This window comes from Rhyacophila brunnea, unplaced genomic scaffold (genome assembly GCF_057557595.1).
Source record: "Rhyacophila brunnea isolate RB1 unplaced genomic scaffold, BYU_Rbru_1.0 scaffold_9, whole genome shotgun sequence".
NCBI lineage: Eukaryota > Metazoa > Arthropoda > Insecta > Trichoptera > Rhyacophilidae > Rhyacophila > Rhyacophila brunnea.
Window position 1 is genome coordinate 36,593,075 of NW_028233361.1, and position 23,307 is coordinate 36,616,381.

Below are 23,307 nucleotides of genomic sequence, written 5' to 3' on the forward strand. Positions count from 1 at the left end.
AATACCGGCCAGGACCGGGAGCGCGTCAGTTGAGGTTGTACGGTAGGCCTTGGTAATGGACAGGAGCACGCTGCGCTGTCCTCTTAAAAGAGAGGCTCTAAGTTTGACACTCTTGGGAATGCGCGGGCACCAAGCGCTGGCGCCGTAAGCCGCGATTCCCATAAAAATGGCGCCGACAGTGGGATACGCCTACATCATAATGACACAACCGATCTATGCGAAGAAAGACTGTGCTCGAAAGGTTGGAGGTAACCGTGAACAGGCTCGCCGCGAACTCAAAACGTGTGGGTCTTCATCTGAATGCGGCTAAGACCAAATCCATGTGCAGTGCTGCATGCATCGACGCCGACACTCCTCTGCAGGTTTCCGGTCTGCCCGTCGATCTGGTGTCCACATTCAAATACTTGGGTGCAACGGCTGCCAATGATAATGGTATTTTTAGTGAGCTTGGAATCCGCATGGGTGTGGTAGGCTCTGCGTTCAACCAACTTGGAATCGCATGGAGGTCAAGGCTATATTCTGTGAGGACCAAATGTCGTTTGTTTAACGCGTGCGTGCTACCTGTGCTCCTGTGTGGCTGTGAGACATGACATCTTACTAAGCTTCAAGAGTCTCGGCTTTTGAGCTTTGAGAATTAATGTCTCCGCCGAATCTTAGGGGTACATTGGTACGATAGCGTTACAAACACCCGAGTTCGTGAGCAGACATAACAGCCTTCGGTGATTGAAGTTATCACGAAGAGACGATTTACGTGGCTGGGACACGTATTCCGGATGCCGCCAAAGAGTACGGCACTTCGTACCACAGCTCAAGGCCTCAAGGGTTCCGTCGCCGTGGCCGGCCCTCCCTCACCCTGCAGCGGTGCTACAAAATTGACCTACCTGCTGCAGGTCTGACATGGCGGGAGGCGCAGGAGTTGGCGATGGACCGAGGGAAGTGGCACCAATTTGTGCTTGCCCTATGCCCCAACGTTGGGACGTGACAGGGTGGAAGAAGAAGAAGAATTGATATCGATCTTGGTACTCCGACTTTTTTTTTTGCAACTTCACAATATAGTGATCGCCCATTTTTATAAAAATATACAACAGCATCATCTATAGTTTTAACATCATATTTTAAACTTAAATTATTCAGTATTTTGATATTCTGAACTTCAAAGGGTAAAATTAATTTTATTTAAAATGAATTTCGTTAATATTGTCAATTAAATTTAGGGTTCCACTTGGAGTACCTCTGGTTTAATATATTTCACTTCTCACATCAAACGGTAAAGTTAATTTTATTTAAACTAATAAACTTCGTTAGTATTGTCAATTAAATTTAGGGTCCCACTTGGAGTACCTCTGGTTTAGTATATTTACTTATTTATAACTTATTATTTAATTATTCTATTGGTTATTAATGTTTTTTTTTATAAATAGCTAAAAGTGTCAAAGTGACGTTTCTTTATTTACATCCGGAGTCCGGAGAATTCTAGAATGGCCTCGAAACTTGGATTAAACGGGCGTGATGTCCCTTTGAAGGGTAATTTACAACTGTTTTATTTTAAAAAAAATGGGTGGTCTCATAGGTCCGCAGCGGCCATTGCAAAGTTGTGATTGGCCAATTCTCAAAATGGCCGTTAAAGAGCCCATGTTTTCACAAAATGCTGCGCCGTTTTCTCCACTTTATTTGACGACCCGACATTTCCAAAGGTTGTTTTTTTTTGTTTTCCTTTATATAAGTGGGTATACTTGATTCCAAAAAAAAATCTGGAAAATGTTCATTTAAATTCTTTTGAAAATTACTCACCCCACTCTTGCACCATGCTTGCACCTGTCAGATAGACATTCCGAAAAAAATGAACCTTCTCGGAATCAGCTCGTTGAGGTATTAAAAGATAGGTGATCGTAATCCAGAAGGGATTGCGTTTACAGATACCAAGAAAATTACGAGCTCGCGGAATTATGATCGATTTGAAAATCGTTTCCAGCTGTTTTTATGTACACCGACTAATACGGTACATTCTTAGTCTAAATCTTACATATTATTAAATCGCATACTGGTAAATTACAGTTTCACTGTTCGTAATACTTAATATCTAATTATTTGCTTCCGCTCATCCCTTACACACCAGCAAAATCCCGCTAAATAACCAAGTGATACCTACGATCATAGGTTTTTTTCTGCTCCGCTAATTGACAAGAGCCGGTTTTTAGGCCTACAAAACCTTATTTCCGACTTCCCATTTAAGACGGGAAGTCCTTGGGTATGTCAGTACCTACTGATTGTATTTTACTAGGATATTTTTTTTGTTGTGTAGGTACCTACTTATTATTATTCTGTTAAGGGGGGACATGCTCGTCGAAGGTCAAAATTGAGTTTTTATTGTATTTTCAAACCATGATCCTGGACACTCCTTAAACGTTGTAGATAATCTATTTATATAATTTTGAAGCCTTATTATCCTTTATAGTTATTTTAAACATTTGATGACTGCATAAAGTATTTTTGTTACATAAAATAGTATTCTTTTAAACCTCTCGCTCTAATGTTTAAGAATATAGTCATATTTCGGTACATAACTGTGCAGTGGTGTTAAGATTTTTTACGTTTATTAATTTTTAAACGCAATTATGAAACCATTAGTATAATTTATTACGAGATAATTTTTGTAAAATATTCACGATAAAAAATTATATTGATAATCTCTGTGATCCCAAATTTGACAAGAATTAGGCATTTTATTATTCAAAAAATCGGCAAGATTAACACATTTGAAGATGATTCTAAAGAAACTTATTATAAGCTATGTCTTTGACCATTCAAGTGTGATAAACATCTTATGAATAATGATTGCTTTATAATAATTATTGACCTAAGAATAAGGTAGTGTTTTTTTGAAATACGCCATTTCTTTTGTCATTCCCTAGTGGTTAAGCTACAACATACGGCCGTAGCCATAAATTGACAAACTATAATTGAAGTAGGGAGTAAAATGATATTAACGCGCGTGTTTGAACATGTACCGTTTAAAAAAAATTAAAAAAAATTCGGTTAAGTACATGTTCAAACACGCGCGTTAACATAATTTTACTCCCTACTTTAATTATAGTTTGTCAATTTATGGCTACGGCCGTATGTTGTAGCTTAACCACTAGGGAATGACAAAAGAAATGGGGTATTTCAAAAAAACACTACCTTATTCTTAGGTCAATAATTATTATAAAGCAATCATTATTCATAAGATGTTTATCACACTTGAATGATCGAAGACATAACTTATAATAAGTGTCTTTAGAATCATCTTCAAATGTGTTAATCTTGCCGATTTTTTGAATAAAAAAATGCCTAATTCTTGTCAAATTTGGGATCACAGAGATTATCAATATAATTTTTTATCGTGAATATTTTACAAAAATTATCTCGTAATAAATTATACTAATGGTTTCATAATTGCGTTTAAAAATTAATAAACGTAAAAAATCTTAACACCACTGCACAGTTATGTACCGAAATTTGACTATATTCTAAAACATTAGAGCGAGAGGCTTAAAAGAATAGTATTTTATGTAACAAAAATACTTTATGCAGTCATCAAATGTTTAAAATAACTATAAAGGATAATAAGGCTTCAAAATTATATAAATAGATTATCTACAACGTTTAAGGAGTGTCCACGATCATGGTTTTAAAATATAATAAAAACTCAATTTTGACCTTCGACGAGCATGTCCCCCCTTAAATTAAATTTGTGTTCCTATGTCAAATGCAAGACATGACACAATCGTGCGGCCATTCTAGAAAGCTCAAAGTTAATTCGGATATTTTCATATGATCTTGGTGACCTTCGATACGATCGTGCCCAAAGAATACAAATAATTGTTCCACATCGGTAATGACTCAAATGTAACTTTTCATGATCGGGGGAGATCGTGGCAGACGGTTGGTCTGAGAATCCGGAAATGTAATTTGAGCGTAGGCGAACATTGTGGTACCTACTTGTAGATTTTACGGTAATTTTTGCAGTATAAGGTAAATGTACCGGTAGTTGACCATGTACCAGTAGTTGACCTTTTTTCTATAAAATTGCCCAAAATAAGAAATGTAGACGCGGGATTGCTCTAAATTGTAAAGTTCAGACAAGTGAAGCCATTTGTGGTCGGATTGAGGAACTAACACATCACCATATGTCATAGGAGCGTCATAGCAGCTATTTGAAAACAACACATCACGCCGTAAGCACTTTATTTTTAATTTCTTAAGTAAATTGTTAAGGATTTCAGTGGATGTAAGCATATGGCAATTTAATGTTTTTGACTTTATAATAAATTAATGCATTACGGGCAGTCATAATATTCAAGTATTGAGATCATTTTTAATTTTTAAGTTATATTTACAAGGAAGAAAGTTTGTGGGGGGGGGTCAACTACTCAAACTTGTTTTAATACTTTTTCAGTAGTTGACCAACTTTTTTTGGTTGGTCAACTACTCAATAAATTGATTGAAATTATATCACTTGGTTTTGAACAATTTTTACAATCATATGTGTGGAACGATGATTAATTATTAAATATTAGTGTCCAGGGTAGTTCTATCCGGTAGATGACCTACGGGTCAACTACTGACACATCATATGGTCAATTACTGGATATTTTATGTTTTTCAGCATGTTTTCTTCGAAAAACATAATTTTTGAATTATAGCCCTGAGGCCTGAGGCTGGCTGCAGTAGAAGACATCCGATTACACAAAACTGCCATAAGGGCGGCGGCCAAGAATTACCTTGAAGTACAAGGTTGAGGGAAAACATCCGATTGAAAGGTAAGAAGTGGGTTCTCTTGCATTAATTTACCTAAACAGACAAAATTCTTTGAATGCAATAAAATATAATTGAGACTAGGTACTTACTACAAGTAGTTACCATATAACGAAATATAAGTACTTCCGTATCCATATACGAAATTATAAGCACTTCAATTTAAATTTTCAGGAAGATGGGTCCTGCTTCAGTGCTGACGAAAGCAGAAGAGGACGTCATTCGAGACTGGATTCTGAAAATGGCCTCTGCAGGGTTTCCAGTGACCATGGATGAGGTCACTTTCAGTGTTTAGTGCCTAATAAAAGATATTAACAGAGAGACACCTTTTAAGGATGACCGCCCTGGCAGAAGCTGGATAACAGCGTTTATTAAACGAACCCCTGATATTTCGCATAGGATTTCTCAAAATTTTACATCAAGTAAGGCTAAAGTAACAAACCAAAATATCCTTACTTGGTTCAAAGAAGTCAAATAATATATAACAGCTAATAATCTTGGCCAAATCCTCAATGATCCCAACAGATTATTTAATTGTGACGAAACAGCTTTTTTCCTTAACCCCAAGGGGAGCAGGGTCTTAGCCAAAAAAAGGAAACATGACAGTGTACCAGCAGGTAAATGCCTATGAAAAAGAATGCATAATCGTCATGGTAACAGGGAGTGCCGGTGGGGCTGTAACACCAACGAAAGTCTTCTACAAGTACAAAAGAATTCCTCAAGAAATTTCCAAAAATGTGGACTTTGTCCATGGAACCCTCAGGCTATGATAGTACCAGGAGAATCTGAAAGTGTGCCTTCAATGGTTACATCAGAGGAACGCAAGCGGTATTTAGAGAGAGGGCTGCAGTTCCTGAGTAAAAACAATGATGAGGAAAAACTTGAATCATTCCGCAAAAACAACGAACCTGAGTGTGGCGAAAAGTAAAAACTGAGTTGGAAAATATCACTACACCTGAGCCAGTCAGACTCATCGATGAAGCATTGCAAAATGAGGAATCCGATGATATGATGTCTTTAGCCGCCTGGAATAGGTACTATGAATTGTTATGATGTTTCATCTCCAATCGCTAGGGCACCTGTGGCTAGTCTAACGACTTGTGATGGTGATTCATCTCCAATCGCGAGTGCACCTGAGGCTGGTCTAACGATTTGTAATGATGCTCGTCTCCAATCGCCAGTGAACCGGTGGCTGGTCCATCAAATGTTTCTAGTCCATTCAAGAGACATTTTTCTTTCCTGGTAATGGGGAAGAAAAGGGCGAAAAGGGAAAAAATCCCCACCATAGTTTCCGGTAAACTGTGCCAGGAGTATTTCCTAAACAAAAAGAGGAAGAAAGAAGAAATGGAACGGTTGAAAAAAGAACGAGCTGCAGAGAGGCAAAGAAAGAAAGAACTGAATGAGCAAGCAAAGGAAGAAAATGGGGAAATTGAATACCCATTTTCTTCTGAGTCTTCTAACCCAAGTGTTGACATTTCAGAGAGTGAATGGCATGAGTCGAGTGTTGAAAGCTTTAAGCCTAAAACTCGATGGCTGCCCGTTATGAAACTCATTAATGAACATTATATGAAGGAGAATACCTATTTCCCGCGGAAAATCGTCCATATTTCTAAAGTAGAAGCTACTATTTTCATCAATGCAAAAGTGCGGGAGACTATGGAAATGGCCAGAGCGACCTGATGTAGGTACTTGTTATGAATGGAAGGCGGTAGTATCCCACATAAATGACCCGACACAAGTAAGCTAAACTCGTAATGTTTATTCAGTTCCGGAATTGGACTTTATTTAGAATACCTATCTAAGGATTTTTATGTTTAGGTTTATTTTGTTAAGTACTGAGCCTATGAGTGGCTAAAATAAACATTTTTTGTATTTTTACTTTTTTCAAGTACCTACTTAACTAATTTTGTCCCTTTTGTTACCCGAACAAAGCTGATGATTGGCTGTCAAACAACATCCTCTCCAATGTAACTTGTTCCTGAACCGCCCATTGCTACTTGATTCAAGTAACTATGGGCTAGAGTGGTCTGACAGGAAGCCCTGTTATAATATTCTTGTTAACATAAATGAATAACAATGATTTTTTTTAAATTGTACCTAAACATATTTTGAGCAGTCATAACAAGCCTGTGCGTCATCTCACCACTTTCCCGATGTAATGTGCTACGACACAAAATTTATGACCTATTGTTCATACATAAGATTATGTCATTCGAATGCATAGACTAATAAATTAAAATATGCTTGCATTCAAGTGCTATCTCGCTCACGCACATTTAATGTCAATAGTGTTGAAAGTCAACCAACTAACGAGCGACTCGCGATGATATCATCACAAGTTTATTGGGCCCCAGATACTGAGTATGGGTAGTTTCCGAGTCATCCAAGACTTGAGTACACAAACTGGTGACAATATTTAAAACTCACCTCTACTTTCCATGCATGAGTTTTGAGAAAAATCATATTTTTCATTGCAGGCATTGTGGTTGATTATACAGATTTTCTGCATTTGATGGTAGTGGAGTTTTGCTCAGTGACTTACTTAAAAACCTCCATGTTGGTAAAATCAACCCAGGAAATCCTTATCGTACACCGATACAGCCAAATCTCAAAAACTTTGTTTTCTGATGGTCCATTCATTATCCATGTTTTGACTACGCAGGTCAATTAAGATTGAATGTAGTCTTTTTATCAGATGCACAAGCTTGTGTCTCGGTTGCATAAGAAACATTAGTTTTCGCTATTTCAATTCTAAGTATGTGACGTTATATCAATTAGGTGGATCAGTCAGACATTTGAAACATTTTCTGGTGTGCCTCAGGGCTCAAACTTGGGGACATTGCTCACGGTTTTTATAAATGACATAGCATTAGTAATTAAAAATGTTATGTTTTTGTTGTTTGCTGATGACTTGAAACTCTTCATGGAAGTTGTCACCTTGGACGATTGTCGCCAACTCCAACTTGATATAGATAATATATTAGATTGGGGCAGGCGTAACAAACTGGACTTCAATATTGATAAATGCAATGTTTTATTTATAATTTTTGAGACTCCTTTTACTTTCGGCTGTACGGATATTATCCGTGGCTCTATCCGACTGACTTTCTGTTAGGTATGCTTACATACTGTAGCTTAAAATTTAGAAGGGATCTTTATTTAGCTACATATTTTTTAAGACTTATACGCGGCGTAAATGTGAACTCTGCCATTCTTGGTGGTGTTGGCTTGTGTGTCTCTGATAATTACCTTAGGAATCGAGGGCACCCGTTGTTTGTTTTCCCAAGGTGCAGAACTAACCTGCCATTAGTAATGCCAATTGGGAGGGCAATAACCATGTTTAATGAAATCACTTCGGATATTGATATATTCCACTTATGTGAGGTGAATTTAGGTGGACGTTTTTTTATAAGTTTTTAAGATAGGGTCTATCAAAGTTCACTCTGTGCTTTCATCTACTTTTATTTCTTATTTTATGAATTATTGTATTGACTCACATTTTTCTGTATTTTTATTTAAAAAATTGTTAACACTTATTTTATGTCATGTCGTGAACGCTTTACATTTATAATTTGTTATGTTCATTATATGTAAAATAAATAAATTTGAATTCATTAATGATATTATGTCATATTATCATGATAACACAATTTTGTATGGGAACTGAGTATCCGTGTGGAATTTCATAATTCAGAGATGCGTTATTTGATTCACACCTTTTCGTATTTACGCTTTATGGTTCATTTGGCAGATTCAATTTTGAATGCCTAGTTTAGACCAAGGTACATCTGTTCGAAAATTATATAAAAATTGTTTCCGAAGACAAATAACATGTTCAGGTACAATTATTGTTTTCCGACAAGGATGGAAAAATTGATCATAATATAGATATTCTCGGTCTTGGCAGGGCTTAAGACCTATTGTTAAGGCTGTCAAAAGGGTTTTAATAACTGATATTTTGTGATTTATTTCAGAAAAAGGTCCCTCGCAAACAAGCATCATTGATATTTTTTCTTATGATACAACAGCCGCAGATGTGAAATCGAAATTCATAGCCGAGTTTTTTAGGAATTGACGCAGTGATTCGAGATTACTAGACCACCTACCGGATATTATATGGATCAGGCTACAACACATCTCTGTAAAAAATATTCCACCTAGTAGGATCCTACGTTCAAAGTTAATGTGAAATAAAAATCGACCAGAGTACATGTAATTTTTTTTATTAAGTTATTTCAAGACTTGAAACATGAAAAATACACTCTGTAGAGTTATTACATTTATAATTGTTTTATTGTATTATTTCATCGGCATGAAAAGCTCTGATGTGGTACAATGAAAAAATAAATTATGCATACGTGAAGAGTCCACTGACAAATAATTATTACCGATTCACTTAAGTATCTATTATTTTACATTCATTCCAATGTAACACCTAACTCCAAAATCACGAAAAACAGTGATAATTATTATCCTATGATGTATTCTAAGTGCTAAGTATTTCTGGGGTTATGAAATGTCAAAAATAACGTTTTTTACAGTACAATTAGTTAAGCCTGCGAGCTGACATTATTATGCAAAACATCTTCAACAAATCCACAGGCGCATCTTCGTACGAAGGGTGACAAATAATAAACCAAACGCCGTGCTACCGGTTATGTTAGATAACCGTCTTGCATACAGAATACATCAATAACACAATCTTGGATCCAGAAATATAACTAAAAGGTGTTCGTGTAGTCGGAATAGATCTGCAGATTTATTTAAACTGGTGTGCCATTTCAGTGATAAACCCAAAGTCAGTCTAAATATTGAATATTCGTAAAATTCTGTCATCACTCACAAACATACGCAATATTTCTTACTCTTATTTGTTTGGAATTCAAAAATATTCTCAAAAAGTACACACAAGTAGTTTATAGATAGATGTACGCACGCATTGAAATAAATACCAATTAAACATTGAAAATCTTTTAAAATCTATTGTAAGATAGTGGTGAGCAATAAAAGTCAGACATGGTTTTTATATCATTGATGCATTTTAACTATTGTGACCATTTCTCAGACATATGGGCCGCATTCAACATTAATTTTTGATAATAGATGGGAGCCTAAAAAAACTTAATGTTTCAATATTTAACAGCACACAAGTATGAAATAAAACATGACATGAAAAAAAATTACGGTTGGTATCACTGTTTTCCCTTTGCAAAACTTTAAAATGGTAAGTGCAAATTCAACGCAGTATAAGCCGGCTATCACATCAAAATTTATCTCGTCTACGTCAATGTGACATCATCGTTAATCACAAAACACACACATTGCCAAATGGAGCTCCGCAGATTGGTCGAAGGAGACTGTTTCGTTTGAAAAAAAAACATCTGCTGTTGGAAATCGACAAGTTGCATGCTTCTCGTGCTCCGAGTCGCGTAGAAACACCTACAAATTGGTCATACATTGGTTTTAAAGGCTACGCGTGACTGTTACTAGGTAACACACAGCAACACCGGATCGTCGTTCTCGGAAGGTTTAATTTATGGCTGTGCGGAACACCGAGGCGAGTTTAGATTGAGAGCCGACTTAGGTTGTATATATACATGGATACTACATGATCTTCAAAATCAATACAATCTATGAACATTATTACCATATTATTTTACTTGGTTTGTATTCCATATTTAAAACAGTTCTATTACTGACTGACATATTGTTTACCGGTATCTTAAACAGATTTAAAAACAATTTGACGATATGATAAGGTATTGCAGAATTAAATTTAATTAACACACTTTTACACATACATTTTTTGTTTTATTGTAATTGACTTTGCAGCCATCTTATATAGTCTAGACAAAATTATACAATGAGCATGAAAATTACCACTTCTCCCTCAGATTGTATATAAAAATAGAATTCACTATTAGCCAACATATCGGGAAGAAATAATAAAAGTATAGTAAAACCTCAATTTTGCGCGCGATAATTGGTTCTGTTGTCGCGTGGCATGACTTTCTGCAACAATTTTAACGCGTGCAGGCCTATGTTCTGACGTGTTACTAATAGGATTGCATTTATAAACATTGTTTTGTTTTTAATCCTTACAGCGCTGACGACATAGCTGTTGTGTCCTCATTAGGTGGCCAAACATATTGACTGCTGACTAGATAATTACTAATTAATTGCCACATTTAAATAGCATGCCAACTATATCTAATGGCCACCTAATAGCGTCCAAAGAGTTAAATGTGGTAATTAAATGTTCCGCAGTGAAGCACACTGTTTATTTGTTTAGTTAAATACACACAATATTAAAATTTTTAACGTATGCATTCGAAACGCTTATTTATTTATTATATAACGGACTTTTGGTTTTCACGGACACTCCCTCGACCAAATTAGTCCGTTACATAGAGGTTTTACTGTACTGCAGTATATAATTCTTCAGGTTAAATAAATGGCATCATCCTTAGAAACAAAGAAATTAATAAATTATACCACTATTGACGGCAATCGATGGGGTTCTTGTTCTTGCACACTAAATCATGTTCGAAAATCAATACGGACATTAATATTTATTATCTAGAACCACAGACTTAGTCCAACAGGTGTTTTTACTGTTCAAGGCATATTTTTGTGTAAGTTAATGGTTATTAATGTTAAAGTTAATTTTATGTGGCGCTACCTTTTACGTATAAAGAACAAACAGTATTTATATGGTTTTTCATCAGTATGTGTTTTAAAATGTAAGACAGATGTTCTGCTTGTATAAAAACAAACATTCCAAAAATAATGAATGGTTTTTACCTTGCGCATCCAAAAATTTAAGAAAAAATGCATAATTTTCTCAACTTAATTTGAACCAAAGCAATATTGTGCGTTTCATCTGTTTGAACAGTAAATTCTTCTGTTAAAATAAGCCTGCCGAAAGTATCAATACATATAATAATTATCCTAATATGAAAAGTTTTAAAAAATGTGTTCCATCACAGTTGAAAGAAAACCGACGGTGCAGTCTATGCGGACTCACGGGTTGACCGCGCCCTCTTTTTTACCATCGTCAGTACTGCTCACCTTCATATCTTCTTTCGAGTCCTCCGCTGCAAATGAAAGAGATTGTGTTACTGTAACCGCAAAGATTAGCCAAAAATTAAAGTTTCAGAATTTATTTGATTCATCCATGCACACTCAAGACTCAAAGAATGACGTGAATAGATAGGAGTATTGTGCAATAACATTTACATCCACGATGGCAGAGCAGTAAGATGCAGGCTTATAATGTCGTGGGTCCCAGGTTCGAATCTGGCAAGAATATGGACCCAATAGGTTGAGCAAGTAGCAAACATTGATTTTTCGTAGAAACAAAAAATTTGCTAACACAATCCCCACTCCGTGGAGGTCTACTACGATCTTCTTAGGATCAAACATGGTGACGTAATATAATTTAGTAGCTAGTCAGATTATTCATCATTCAACAGAAATAATGAGAAACAAATCGTCAGCTGAATGCAGAACTATTCCAACTCACATTTGAAATATTTTGCAGAAGAGTTTTTTGAAACAGCCTACTTCAGTTATTTATTATTTATATGGACAAGTGCATGCACCATTTTTTTCATCAATAATCCGACTAAAATATGATGCATCCATTTATCGGTTTTTTTAAAAAGGTTTGTCGATAGCTATTTCGGTTGTAACACCATTATCAAGACTATTCAGATAGGCCGTTTGCCTTTGCTTAAATACTATACGTGTATAGATAGAGACAGAATACATTTTCTTATTCGTTCCAGCAATATTATGAATTTTTACATTATTATTAATTGTAATATTATTAATACTTTGAAAACCCTAAGTGGGTTTTTTAAAATGGATATCGAAATTTTCAAAATTTATCAAAATTACAGTATTCGATGGTTATTTATTGACATTATTGATCAATTAAAATATTATTAGTATAATTGTCTTAATCGTGTGTTTAGATTATATTTAATAGTGGCGACGAATACATTACCAAATTTTCATTAATTATGTCATTACTTTTGGATAATTCGCGATTAATTTCCAACTGTTCAAGTAAATTTAATTTTAAACCTTTATTACATATATGCAAACATTGTGGCGTTTCATTGTTACTGATGCTATGCGAGTTTGATATCAAATGTTTAGCAAACTGAGAATCTGTTTTACCATTCTTAAAAAACCGGAGGTGCTCTTCAAAACGAGTTTTTATTGACCTGCCAGATTGACCAATGTAGCATAGACTACATGTGCCACATGTTATTTTATAAACTCCGCTTTTCTCCAGTTTGTTGATTTTATCTTTACTATTTTTTAAGTTTAATCCTAGATTATTATTAGCTTTGAATGCTACGTTAACGCTATGTTTAATTTCTTGATAAATTTTGTCTGAAATAATGCCGTGATAACCAATGGACTTGTAATAACGATTTGAATCTTTAACGTTAGGGTATATTGTTGATCTAGCTAATTTAAGTTGTTTTTTATATAATATTTTATCTACCATTGATGTTTCATATCCATTACTTAAGGCTATTTGTTTAATGGTATGTAGTTCATCCTCAAAATCTAATTTGTTCATGGGTACGCTAACTAGCCTGTGGATCATGGCATGGTATGCCGCCAACTTATGAATCCATGGATGTTGAATACTGTAATACATCGAATACTGTAATTTTGATAAATTTTGAAAATTTCGATATCCATTTTAAAAAACCCACTTAGGGTTTTCAAAGTATTAATAATATTACAATTAATAATAATGTAAAAATTCATAATATTGCTGGAACGAATAAGAAAATGTATTCTGTCTCTATCTATACACGTATAGTATTTAAGCAAAGGCAAACGGCCTATCTGAATAGTCTTGATAATGGTGTTACATCCATTTATCCACAAAGATAATAAATAATTTCAATAAATTTCAAAAGACTCCCTCCTCAAAAATTTCAAATGTAAGTTAGAATAGTTCTGCATTCAGCTGAGGAAATATTTGATCTTACAGATCAATAAATATGGCTGCAGTTACTAAATTACTTTTCATATTATGTATGCGTCGTACGAGGGCAATAGAAAACCTTGATTGAAGGATATGCTCAACTGAAGCAATTAGTAGCAAAAACATTTGAGGCCAAGATTCCGTTAATTGTAGTGCAAAAAATGATGAATAACATTAATATCATTATAAAACTTACATTTGATTTCATCCTTGGGCGGTAGGAGTGCGGGGGCTGCGGCAGAAGGCGTGTGAGGGTGAGCGTCTTGCTTGTCCAATCGGGGCCTCTTCCTGGGGAGCGCCCCCTTGAAGGAGCGATTGTCGCGGCGGCCGCCTCCCGGAACGCCTTCATCTTCAGACTCACTTAGCTCATTATCGGGGGCTATGCGCTTATCTTTGTCGCTCTGAGGATTTCGGTCGTCCTTGTCTACCTTGTCTTCATCTTCAGAATCGTCGTCGATTGCGTCATCCGGAACCGCTTGGACTTGCACTCCCGGCGCGTGTGGCAACATCCGAAGATTTTCAAAGAGACGGTTCTTGATTTTATCCAAATACTCGGGAGTATTTTGATTCGCCATATTGCTAGGGCTGATGTGCAGTTTGAAATCGGGACCGAAATATTCAAAGTAGTCATTGTAAGGAAGCTCATTGGCAATTTCGCAGCCGAGGGCTACTGATGTTTCGTATGTCCAACAGCGTGATACGTTTCTGATGGTGTAACCTCCGCCACCCACCAAAAGGAAAGGTAGGCCAAATTTCTTGACCAGTTCCACACACCGGCCGTGCCCTTTGACTGTCAAATTGAAGCAACCCAACCGATCGCCGGTCAGAGAGTCAGCGCCGCACTGAAGGACCACTGCGGAAGGTTGGAAAGTTTCCATCACTTTGGAAATAATCGGGACGAATATTGATTCATACGACTCGTCATCCATGCCATCTCTGAGAGGAATGTTCACTGCAAAATATTTTCCTTTGCCGGCACCGATGTCACGGAGGTCCCCTGTAAGAAGATTAATTGCACACGGATTATTAAATATTCAGATGTCACTATTGGCACTAAAAAATATATTGAGTGGAAAACCTTGGCACAAAACAATGAGCCTACAGATAAACAAGGAAAAAAAAATATATGCCTGTCTTTGCCCCACTATGAGAAACAGCACATGACGTATAGAAGTTTGATACAATTGCTGCCCATACACGGCAAGTTAGAGCTGCAGGTTGAGCCTGCAGGTCAACACTTAATGGTGGTCAAACGAATATCTTTTATAGATAAATCTGCTGGACCCATAGACGGGCAGTATTGGCTTACAGTTTGATCGCCAGGCTCAGACTGCCGGCGACCTCCCACTTCTCATGTTTTTATAAAACTACTGGATTTTCGACTTGTTGAAAGTTTTCGGGTGACATTAGATATGGGTGTTGTAAAGTAGGAGTTCGCGTGGCGCGCCTGTGTCGCATGTTATAAAATAAAAATATTTTTGTATTATACAAATTCATTTCCTATTTAAACAAAGTTATAATTATTTATGTAAACATATTACATTATACATATATTATGTTTACAAGTTTTGAATAAAACTAGAACCTTTTAAATAATATTAAGTTGGTGTGAAAATATAGACCTCGAATAATAAATTAATATGTATAACTAACGTAAATAAATAATAGTTTCTGCCATAGACAATGTCCATAAATCTAATTAAAATTTACACATATTTATAAAATAATTATAATAACGATTGATGTACAGTAAAACCTCGTTAAAACGAATTCCACGGGACCGAAAATTGAAAAAAAACTCGAATTATAAATTATGAAATGTATGGGGGAAAATATAAAAATTTAGAAGAAAAAAAAAATTTCATTTTCATTAAGGTGACGCATCAGTGAAACGGCAAATAATTTTCAACTGTAGGCGCGACGAAATTTTGGACTCGCTAGCATTCAGTGAGAGAACGTCGAGCTAGAAACACGTCACTCTGCTTCGTGATGGCGACGGGCCAATTAATTCTTAAATCGTGTAAAGATGACTAAAAACGTTACCCATTTACTTTAAAAAGAAAACATGTCAATGAATATATTATTGTTACTAATAGAACAATAAACAGAACATAAAATGGACGTATGTTGGATTATATGACAAATAATATTTCGTTTGACAGGAGTCATTTGCACCCGCGACCCGCAATCCGCGCATCGCCTAGCAACGATCTTTTTAGACCGTGCCTCAACTGATGTATGGCCTTAATATTCCGGTTCCTGTGTGTTAATGGGTCATAAAATGTCAGGATTATTTTTATTACCTTCTTAAAATAAGTAATTTATGATGTTTAAAGAAAAGTCTGTCACAATTTTCAATGAAATGAAATAGTGTACTTTATTAAGATTTATTGAATATTTTTATATGCCAGTATATATAATATATTTATATAATTTCAAATTAAGAAATTCGAATTAAAGGTATGGTTTTATATGATAATAATGTTCAAGGGACTTTTATTTCGCGAAAATTTCGAATTACAGCGAATTTCGAATTATCCGTGTTCTTATTAACGAGGTTTTACTGTAAATATAATTTCCTATGGCATGTTCAAAAATGTGTATAAAATCAACATATAAATTTTACCCTATTGGAAATATATGACGAAATAGGTAAATGCCTATGGATATAAATAAATAATATTTATTTTATAAAGGGAATGATTTATTCAAAATAAAAGTATCCTAGATAATATAATATTTACACGAATATGTTGTTTGAATCAATAAAATACAACATTAGTGATTGTAGCGCATTTCAATCAATCGACATTGGGAGACTGCGCTGACTAGGTCATGTGCACCATATGAATTACGATAAACTAGTCAAGAGCTAGATGCAAGCTGATAAACATTTATAAAAAATAAAAGCAATCCAACCTGTTCCAGGGAAGTATTCTCCATATTTGTGGAAAGAGACAGTCATTACACGGTCAGTAGTGTAGAAGGCTTCCTCCACACCGTCTCCGTGATGGACATCAATGTCGATGTACAGCACTCGCTGGTGGTACTTGAGCAGTTCCAGGATTCCCAACACAATGTCATTTACGTAGCAGAATCCAGAAGCTTCAGATTTCTTGGCGTGGTGAAGGCCGCCTCCCCAGTTTATGCAGATTTCTGAAGCCTGTTTAAATTTGAAAATCATAAAATGATGCAAACTTGAAACATAGAATATTGAATTCAAACAAACCGTTCAGACTAATAAAACACAGAAACCATCATCATCTTTTTTGTATTACAATACTTGATAGTGATTACAAAACATTTTTAGTATAGTTGAATCGGTACCCATTGCAGTTTCTAACCGTTATGCCGGGTGGAGCGATCATTTGGAGCCATTTTTACAATAGAGCCGTGAGTTAGAGGTGTGTCTACACCAGTCAGAAATACCGTAATTTTTTTACATTTGTAATTTATTTTCTAAATTTATAAAAAAAAAACTTTTTTCAAAAAGCAACAATTTTCACAGTTATAGTAAAGAGTATTTTGAAGACTTCCAAATTCAATTTTGACGGATAACTTCAGATCTATTTAAAAATAATTAAATCAAGAATTGGTGATAATTAATAAATAGTACTCACCTGTTTATTCAATTTAACAGCGGCAGCAACCGAACCTCCGGCAGACAATTGACAGAATTCGTAAAGGCCATCGAACACCGGACAATCCTCTCCCACATTAACTGTTGAAAAACATGTCTGTTTTAAAAATCTATAATATAAATAATATATTTTTCACTTCAATCAGTATTCATTCAATTCTTAAGTGAGATGTTATCTTAAGAGCAGATGTCAAGTTTCAAATGCAATAGAATGGAATGTGAATACATTTGTGGCTATTTGGTAGAAAATATCTTATTTGGTATAATTCATCAAATGAGTCAATCCTATACTTTCAAAAGATTTTGGCTCACATTATCACTCAACCGATGGTCTGCAGAATTTTTCTGGTCAGCGAATTTTTGGCATACAAATGCATATGCTAAAAATTCCAATAAAATCTTCAAAACCCGTGCACCTGCTAGTATTTGTGCATTGTGTTTTTGTTCTTTTAACAGCAATCAGACGGTATTATATTTTACTATATAAATAATATATTTTTATTTCTACGATAGCGGTCCGGAAAACGGTTCTCCCATTTTCAGCGGTCTGCAGGTGTAAAAAAATTGAGAAACACTGGTTTAGACTTTAAGAGAGAAAGTGAAAAAACCGCTGTAATCAATAATATATAACCAATGTTGTAATTGAAAGGTGGAACAGTAAAAACATTTTAAAACATAAAAATGTCATCTAAAATTATTGGAAAACCTTCAAATTCGGAGTCACTGAAACCAACTGTTGAAATTTCATAATATGTGAAGGTACTGAGGAAACTCATGTCACAAATTACATAATTTTCTTGTCATTGCATGTAATTGGTAAGAGTTGTAGGAGAATTATCACTATTCTAAAATCAACATTTCATTGTGGTGTAAATGACGGGAGCGGACGTCGGATATAGATATGTACGTGAAAGAGCGGGGGGGATTTTTAGTTCAGTAGATCGCCACCGAGACTATACTATATGAAACAAAACGGGCAGTAAGAGGTAGTTGTACTTACAGCGTTGCATCTGCTTATTGTATTCAGTCATGTTGTCAGGCCTTATGGAGCGCAGGAATCTGATATAGTCATCCGAGTGGAACTTTGTCATCTCGTCAGCCGTAGCTTTGTGAGGACGCTGCAAATTCATAAGATTTGATAAAACAACGATCACAGTAGCCATCAAAATTCAATGACCATTTGTTTTATCACATTGAGGATATACGTAATATATTATAAGTTATACATATGCGTTTATAAACACAAAGCCAGTTGTTCGAACTGGAACTGAACTGAAAAACTATTATTTTTGTCAGAACGAAAACCAGAACCGAACCTACATCAGTTGGTTTTTGCATATTTAAATAGAAGTACATAATATCGTAACTGTTCTGGCAGAAGACACTAATTCGAAAAAATGACATATTGAGTCAGTACCAAAATTTTCCTTATTTCAAGCTTTACCGTCTGGAAACCTTCTTAATAAATAAACAGTCTTTATTTTAAAGTCAACCTTTTTACGATTACTTAATAAACTCACATGATAGACCATTATTTCAAACTTTTCAACAACTTCAAAGTCAAATTACTCAAAACTAGTATTCTCCAGTTAGTGTGTTCTGCCAGAACAGAGACGATATATTATATCCATAGGTTGTACATACATAAATTTCCATCTTTCTGTAAAGTCCATAGTTCAAGAGTAAATTGTGTGTCATGCGTATGCGGTGAGGCTTCATGGGATGGCCCTGCCCGTAGTAATAGTTGCCAATATCGCCTATGGAAAAACCAAAAACATTTTTAAAATAAATCTGTTATGTGATACCAAAGAATCTAGATAGGAGCTTAAATGCATTTCGTATTAGGAATTTTGAAGGCAGTTGAATTTTCGAATCGTATGATTGTTTGGTTGTATTGGTTACAAATTCCACTACTTTTTTCTTCTATTGGCAGCCCCAAACACAAAATGGTGGCTTTTGCTTTGGTTTGAAGTTTGTTACTTTATTTACAAAACCTACATATTGCGTATTTCTTGGTGTTTTACATGATCTTAAAAATAATGCCTTTGGCTTCCCACATAAAATTGACGAGGAAGTGTCTTTCCAAGTGTACCTATTTATAGGTTAAAATGTCCGCTTTGCTACTGCAATATGTGAGATGGATGAAATATCAAATTATAACTTTCCTTCGTGGAAATCGTGGTTGCATTGGTTTTTTTAACTTTTAACTGTTATAAAAATCTGCCTAGAATCAAAGTCAAGTTCTCTTAGACCCCCTTGCCAGAAATGTTTTTTCCCCTCCATTCAGCACCAAAATCCAACCACCATTTCCCACCACAATGAAAATCGAGAGATCTCTTTTCTATCCAATTTCTTACCCTCCAGAAGACATTCATATATTAAATGGACAAAATACGTGACTAAAAAAATGACACCGTGCCACAAACTTTTATTCAATCTACTTCAGTCCTCTCAAACAAATTCCATATTTTTGTAAACAGATCGACTGTGTTTAGGAAAAAGGGCGTAACACTCGATTTTTCGAAAAGTGCTTTTATTAGATATTAACAATGTATACAACTAAATACATGTTCTATAAAAAGGAAGTAAGCCGCAAATGCCGAATTATTATCTAAATTCAGGTTTTAATTGAGATTAATTAATTTATGGAAAAAAGCATTTATCCTCAATTTTAATGATTTTTCTGTAATAACTTCTTTAATTATTATTAGATCGAAAATATATTAAACCATATCATCAATCATCATGCACCTAATGTCTGCCTATTTTAATAAAATTTTAAACTAAAATCTCTCAAAAAACGTTTTTTGCCTCTCCTGTAAAATTTGTTCTGTGAGGGTTACGCCCTTTTTCCTAAACACGGTTGAGATGAAAGTGAAATTAACTCTACCTGCATTGCAATGAGTTATTTTGTATGTATCATTATTTTAATTTTCCCAACAACATATTATAATACTTACATACCTACTTTCAAAATCAACTCTACCTACATTGCAGTAAGGATGATTCTACAGATTTGTCGAATGTCCTAAACTTTTATTTTCAGATATGTATTGTATAAAATGGTATATGATGTATGTACCTATATTCCCAAAATGAAAATTCCATCAATAATAGGCTGATTTTTTTGACATAGGTACCTATCCCAAAAAAAATCGGTGCATGTACTTATGTACGCGCGTTAGATGTTATACTTCTTTGGCGTAACAAAAACAAAACTTGTGATAAACTAGATTCTTTGACTAGCTCTTAATTATCTTGTTAAATTACACACTCAAGAAAAGGGACCGCTTATTGGAATGCCGTTGGTTTATTTCTATACACTTTAACTTATGTTACAAAATTGAATACGTGAATGAAATAAGGCTCTAAGTACCAAAAAGTAGTATTGCCTGTAGTTACAAAACACTGAATCATTGCAGTAAAATTTCATGAAACAGACCTTTTGAAAAATGTAGTTTTACAGTTTGAAGCAATCACGGCAGCTTCTATAATTTTAGGTATTAAGAACTCGCAAGTGTCAACACACCATCGTCAGCTATTTTATATTGAATGCCGTTGACCACTGCAGTGCTACTTACACCACTATAAATAAAACACGCCCACGGACTCACAACGTCGACAGGTTTAATTATTTTGCTGTATTTTTTTGACTTGCTTGAGGCACTTAGACTATAGTTGAAGTTATTGGCGTTGGTATGTAGAACAGTTTTCTATAAAAATGTCAGTTTTTATGTTTTTGGTACTTAGCGCCTTAATTAATACACGTATTCAATTATATAATGGTTTCTCGTTGTTTTTATTTTTCAAGTATGTTTATGTAAGGAATTGCAAATGACCGACAATAATAAATTCGCTGCCTAGGCAACGGAACAATTCTAGCCTATAATATTATACTGTATAATCGTCACGATTGCAATATCATACTGTGGCGTAAAGGAAGTGCGTTCGGCTGATAACCAAACAATCGGTGGTTCGAATCCAATCGAGTGCGTTTTTTTTCGTGTGAAAAATAAAATTATGTGTTACATGTCAGGTTTTTCAGAATAAATTTAATAACTGAGATATGTTACGCCAAATGTGCAAAATCGACTATTACATGAAATGGGCAAAATTTTGCCTAAATCATGAAAAATGCAAGCCCGTTGCCTTATTCATGAATTAGACAAAATATCTGCTGAGTGCGTGAATTCGGCAGTAATTTTTCTGTCTAGTTCATGCATTTGATAAATTAGATAGTAGCGCAGCGCTATGGTGGTATTTTTTGCAACTTAACTAATTGTGTCAAATGCTCATGCATTGGTCAAAATTTACGTATATTATCTATGGTCAAAATAGATGGTCGCGCTCCGGTGGTGTTTTTTGCAACTAATCAAACTAACCAAATGTGTCAAATGTCATTGATTATAATATAAAAATATACCAATCAATAACGTTCATATCAATTTACTATGCGCAAAAAAAAATCTAGAACTATAATACGATAACGGAAGTGTTTTATTAAAAGGTATTTGCGCGATTTGATTCGTGCTTCGGTTTCAATCGTGTAATGGTCGATTGTGTGTTTGTGATAGTTTGTTGACATTTGTCAGCTAACCTAAAAATGGACATTCAGTTCAATTCAGAATTACAAAGCCTAACCTAATAATAATATTATATTATGTCCAATTATAACTAATAAAACCATCCGTATTAAATTTACTTTTTCTACTGTTATGTACAGTTTAAGAATTCCATACCCTGGCGAATTCACGTACTCGGCAGATAATTTACTTAATTCATGAATAAGGCAACGGGCTTGACTATTACATGAATTAGCCAAAATTTTGCCCATTTCATGTAATAGTCAATTTCGCACATTCGGCGTAACATAATATACACCAGATTCAAAGACGGTCCTCTGAAATAAAGAATAGATGGTCGCCGTGTGTGCGTGGGTACCTACCTACCAATGTGTTCAAATATTCAATATTCAAAGTAGGTATTTTCTAAAAAAAAAACAACTAACACTGCATGCAACTACAAATCTATATAATGCAAAATATTAATTTTCGGCTGTTTAGTTTGAGGATAAACAATCACGACATAAGATTTACTTTTGAATGTTTGTATCGCGGTCTAATGGGTTGACTGACACCCATAATGAATATTATAAAATATGTTATTGACAAAGTATGAACAAAAATAAATAATACAGTACGTCACCAATGACATTTGTTTATTTTATTAATATTATTTATAACTAAACATTGTAGTTTGATAGACGTTTCAAATATTTATGCTCGTTTTGGCCATGTCTATCTAAAATATCGTCAGTTGACTTCGCAGCTTGTGCTTCATATCGGTAGGTACGAGACACGAGGACCAATCGGAGACGGCGAAAACTACAGACGCCCGAGTCTACCAACGACTTATCGCATAACGAGGGTAAATTTCGTCTCGATATTTTGACAGCTCACACTGTCGCGATGAACAATAATCATATCGGATGAATATAATTTATAGAGATTTATAATATTAGTGACTACATTCGACTTCTTGACGACTGGAAAATAAAACCATTTAAGAAAAAAAATATACATATGACTTTGTCATAAAATTATAAATATACATGAGCATTGAAATTAACTTACTGTCGTAATAATAACACACGCGCTTTTTACTATGAGGTTGCATAGCCATGATTACGATTATTTAAACAATGTTTCTCAATAACAAACAACTCCGCGACAACTTGATGCGAACCGCCATCCACAGAAGAATCACAGACAATGAAAGACCTGATCTCTCTATGGTCTTAATTAAGTGTTGACTGATGGTTGACTGTATGTAGACACCACGAAGCAGAGAGAAG

The 23,307-nt window shown here is 34.9% G+C and overlaps 1 protein-coding gene and 1 long non-coding RNA gene across 4 annotated transcripts; one reads left to right on the forward strand and one right to left on the reverse strand.

Annotated features, from left to right (window-relative positions):
* The first annotated feature begins 1,828 nt into the window (after nucleotides 1–1,828).
* On the forward strand, nucleotides 1,829–9,006 carry LOC147063568 (uncharacterized). 3 transcript variants are annotated; one of them, XR_015072092.1, is made up of 5 exons: nucleotides 1,829–2,338; nucleotides 3,710–4,217; nucleotides 4,649–4,802; nucleotides 4,972–6,535; nucleotides 8,772–9,006. It is a non-coding gene; the product is annotated as an uncharacterized LOC147063568 (long non-coding RNA). The 3 variants fall into 3 exon arrangements; XR_015072091.1 differs by lacking the exon at nucleotides 8,772–9,006 and having other exon boundaries at nucleotides 4,972–6,674; XR_015072090.1 differs by lacking the exon at nucleotides 8,772–9,006 and having other exon boundaries at nucleotides 1,879–2,338; nucleotides 4,686–4,802; nucleotides 4,972–6,683.
* On the reverse strand, nucleotides 9,005–23,231 carry HDAC1 (histone deacetylase 1). Its single transcript, XM_085959578.1, has 7 exons — nucleotides 23,087–23,231; nucleotides 19,098–19,210; nucleotides 18,454–18,571; nucleotides 17,434–17,534; nucleotides 16,733–16,976; nucleotides 14,010–14,810; nucleotides 9,005–11,894 (listed from the first exon to the last, which is right to left on the reverse strand). Exons 1-7 carry the CDS (start codon nucleotides 23,133–23,135, stop codon nucleotides 11,821–11,823), a joined length of 1,500 nt encoding a protein of 499 aa, XP_085815704.1. The 5' UTR covers nucleotides 23,136–23,231; the 3' UTR covers nucleotides 9,005–11,820.
* Nucleotides 23,232–23,307: the final 76 nt, after the last annotated feature.

What these genes read in the sequence shown, in the direction of transcription:
- HDAC1 (XM_085959578.1), bottom strand. Translation starts at nt 23,135, where the DNA reads ATGGCTATGCAACCTCATAGTAAAAAGCGCGTGTGTTATTATTACGAC. An exon ending in CGTGTGTTATTATTACGACA is followed by an intron (nt 19,211 to 23,086) that starts GTAAGTTAATTT and finishes GTTTTTCCATAG; the next exon opens with GCGATATTGGCAACTATTAC. An exon ending in AGAATACTTCCCTGGAACAG is followed by an intron (nt 14,811 to 16,732) that starts GTTGGATTGCTT and finishes ATCTTCTTACAG; the next exon opens with GGGACCTCCGTGACATCGGT.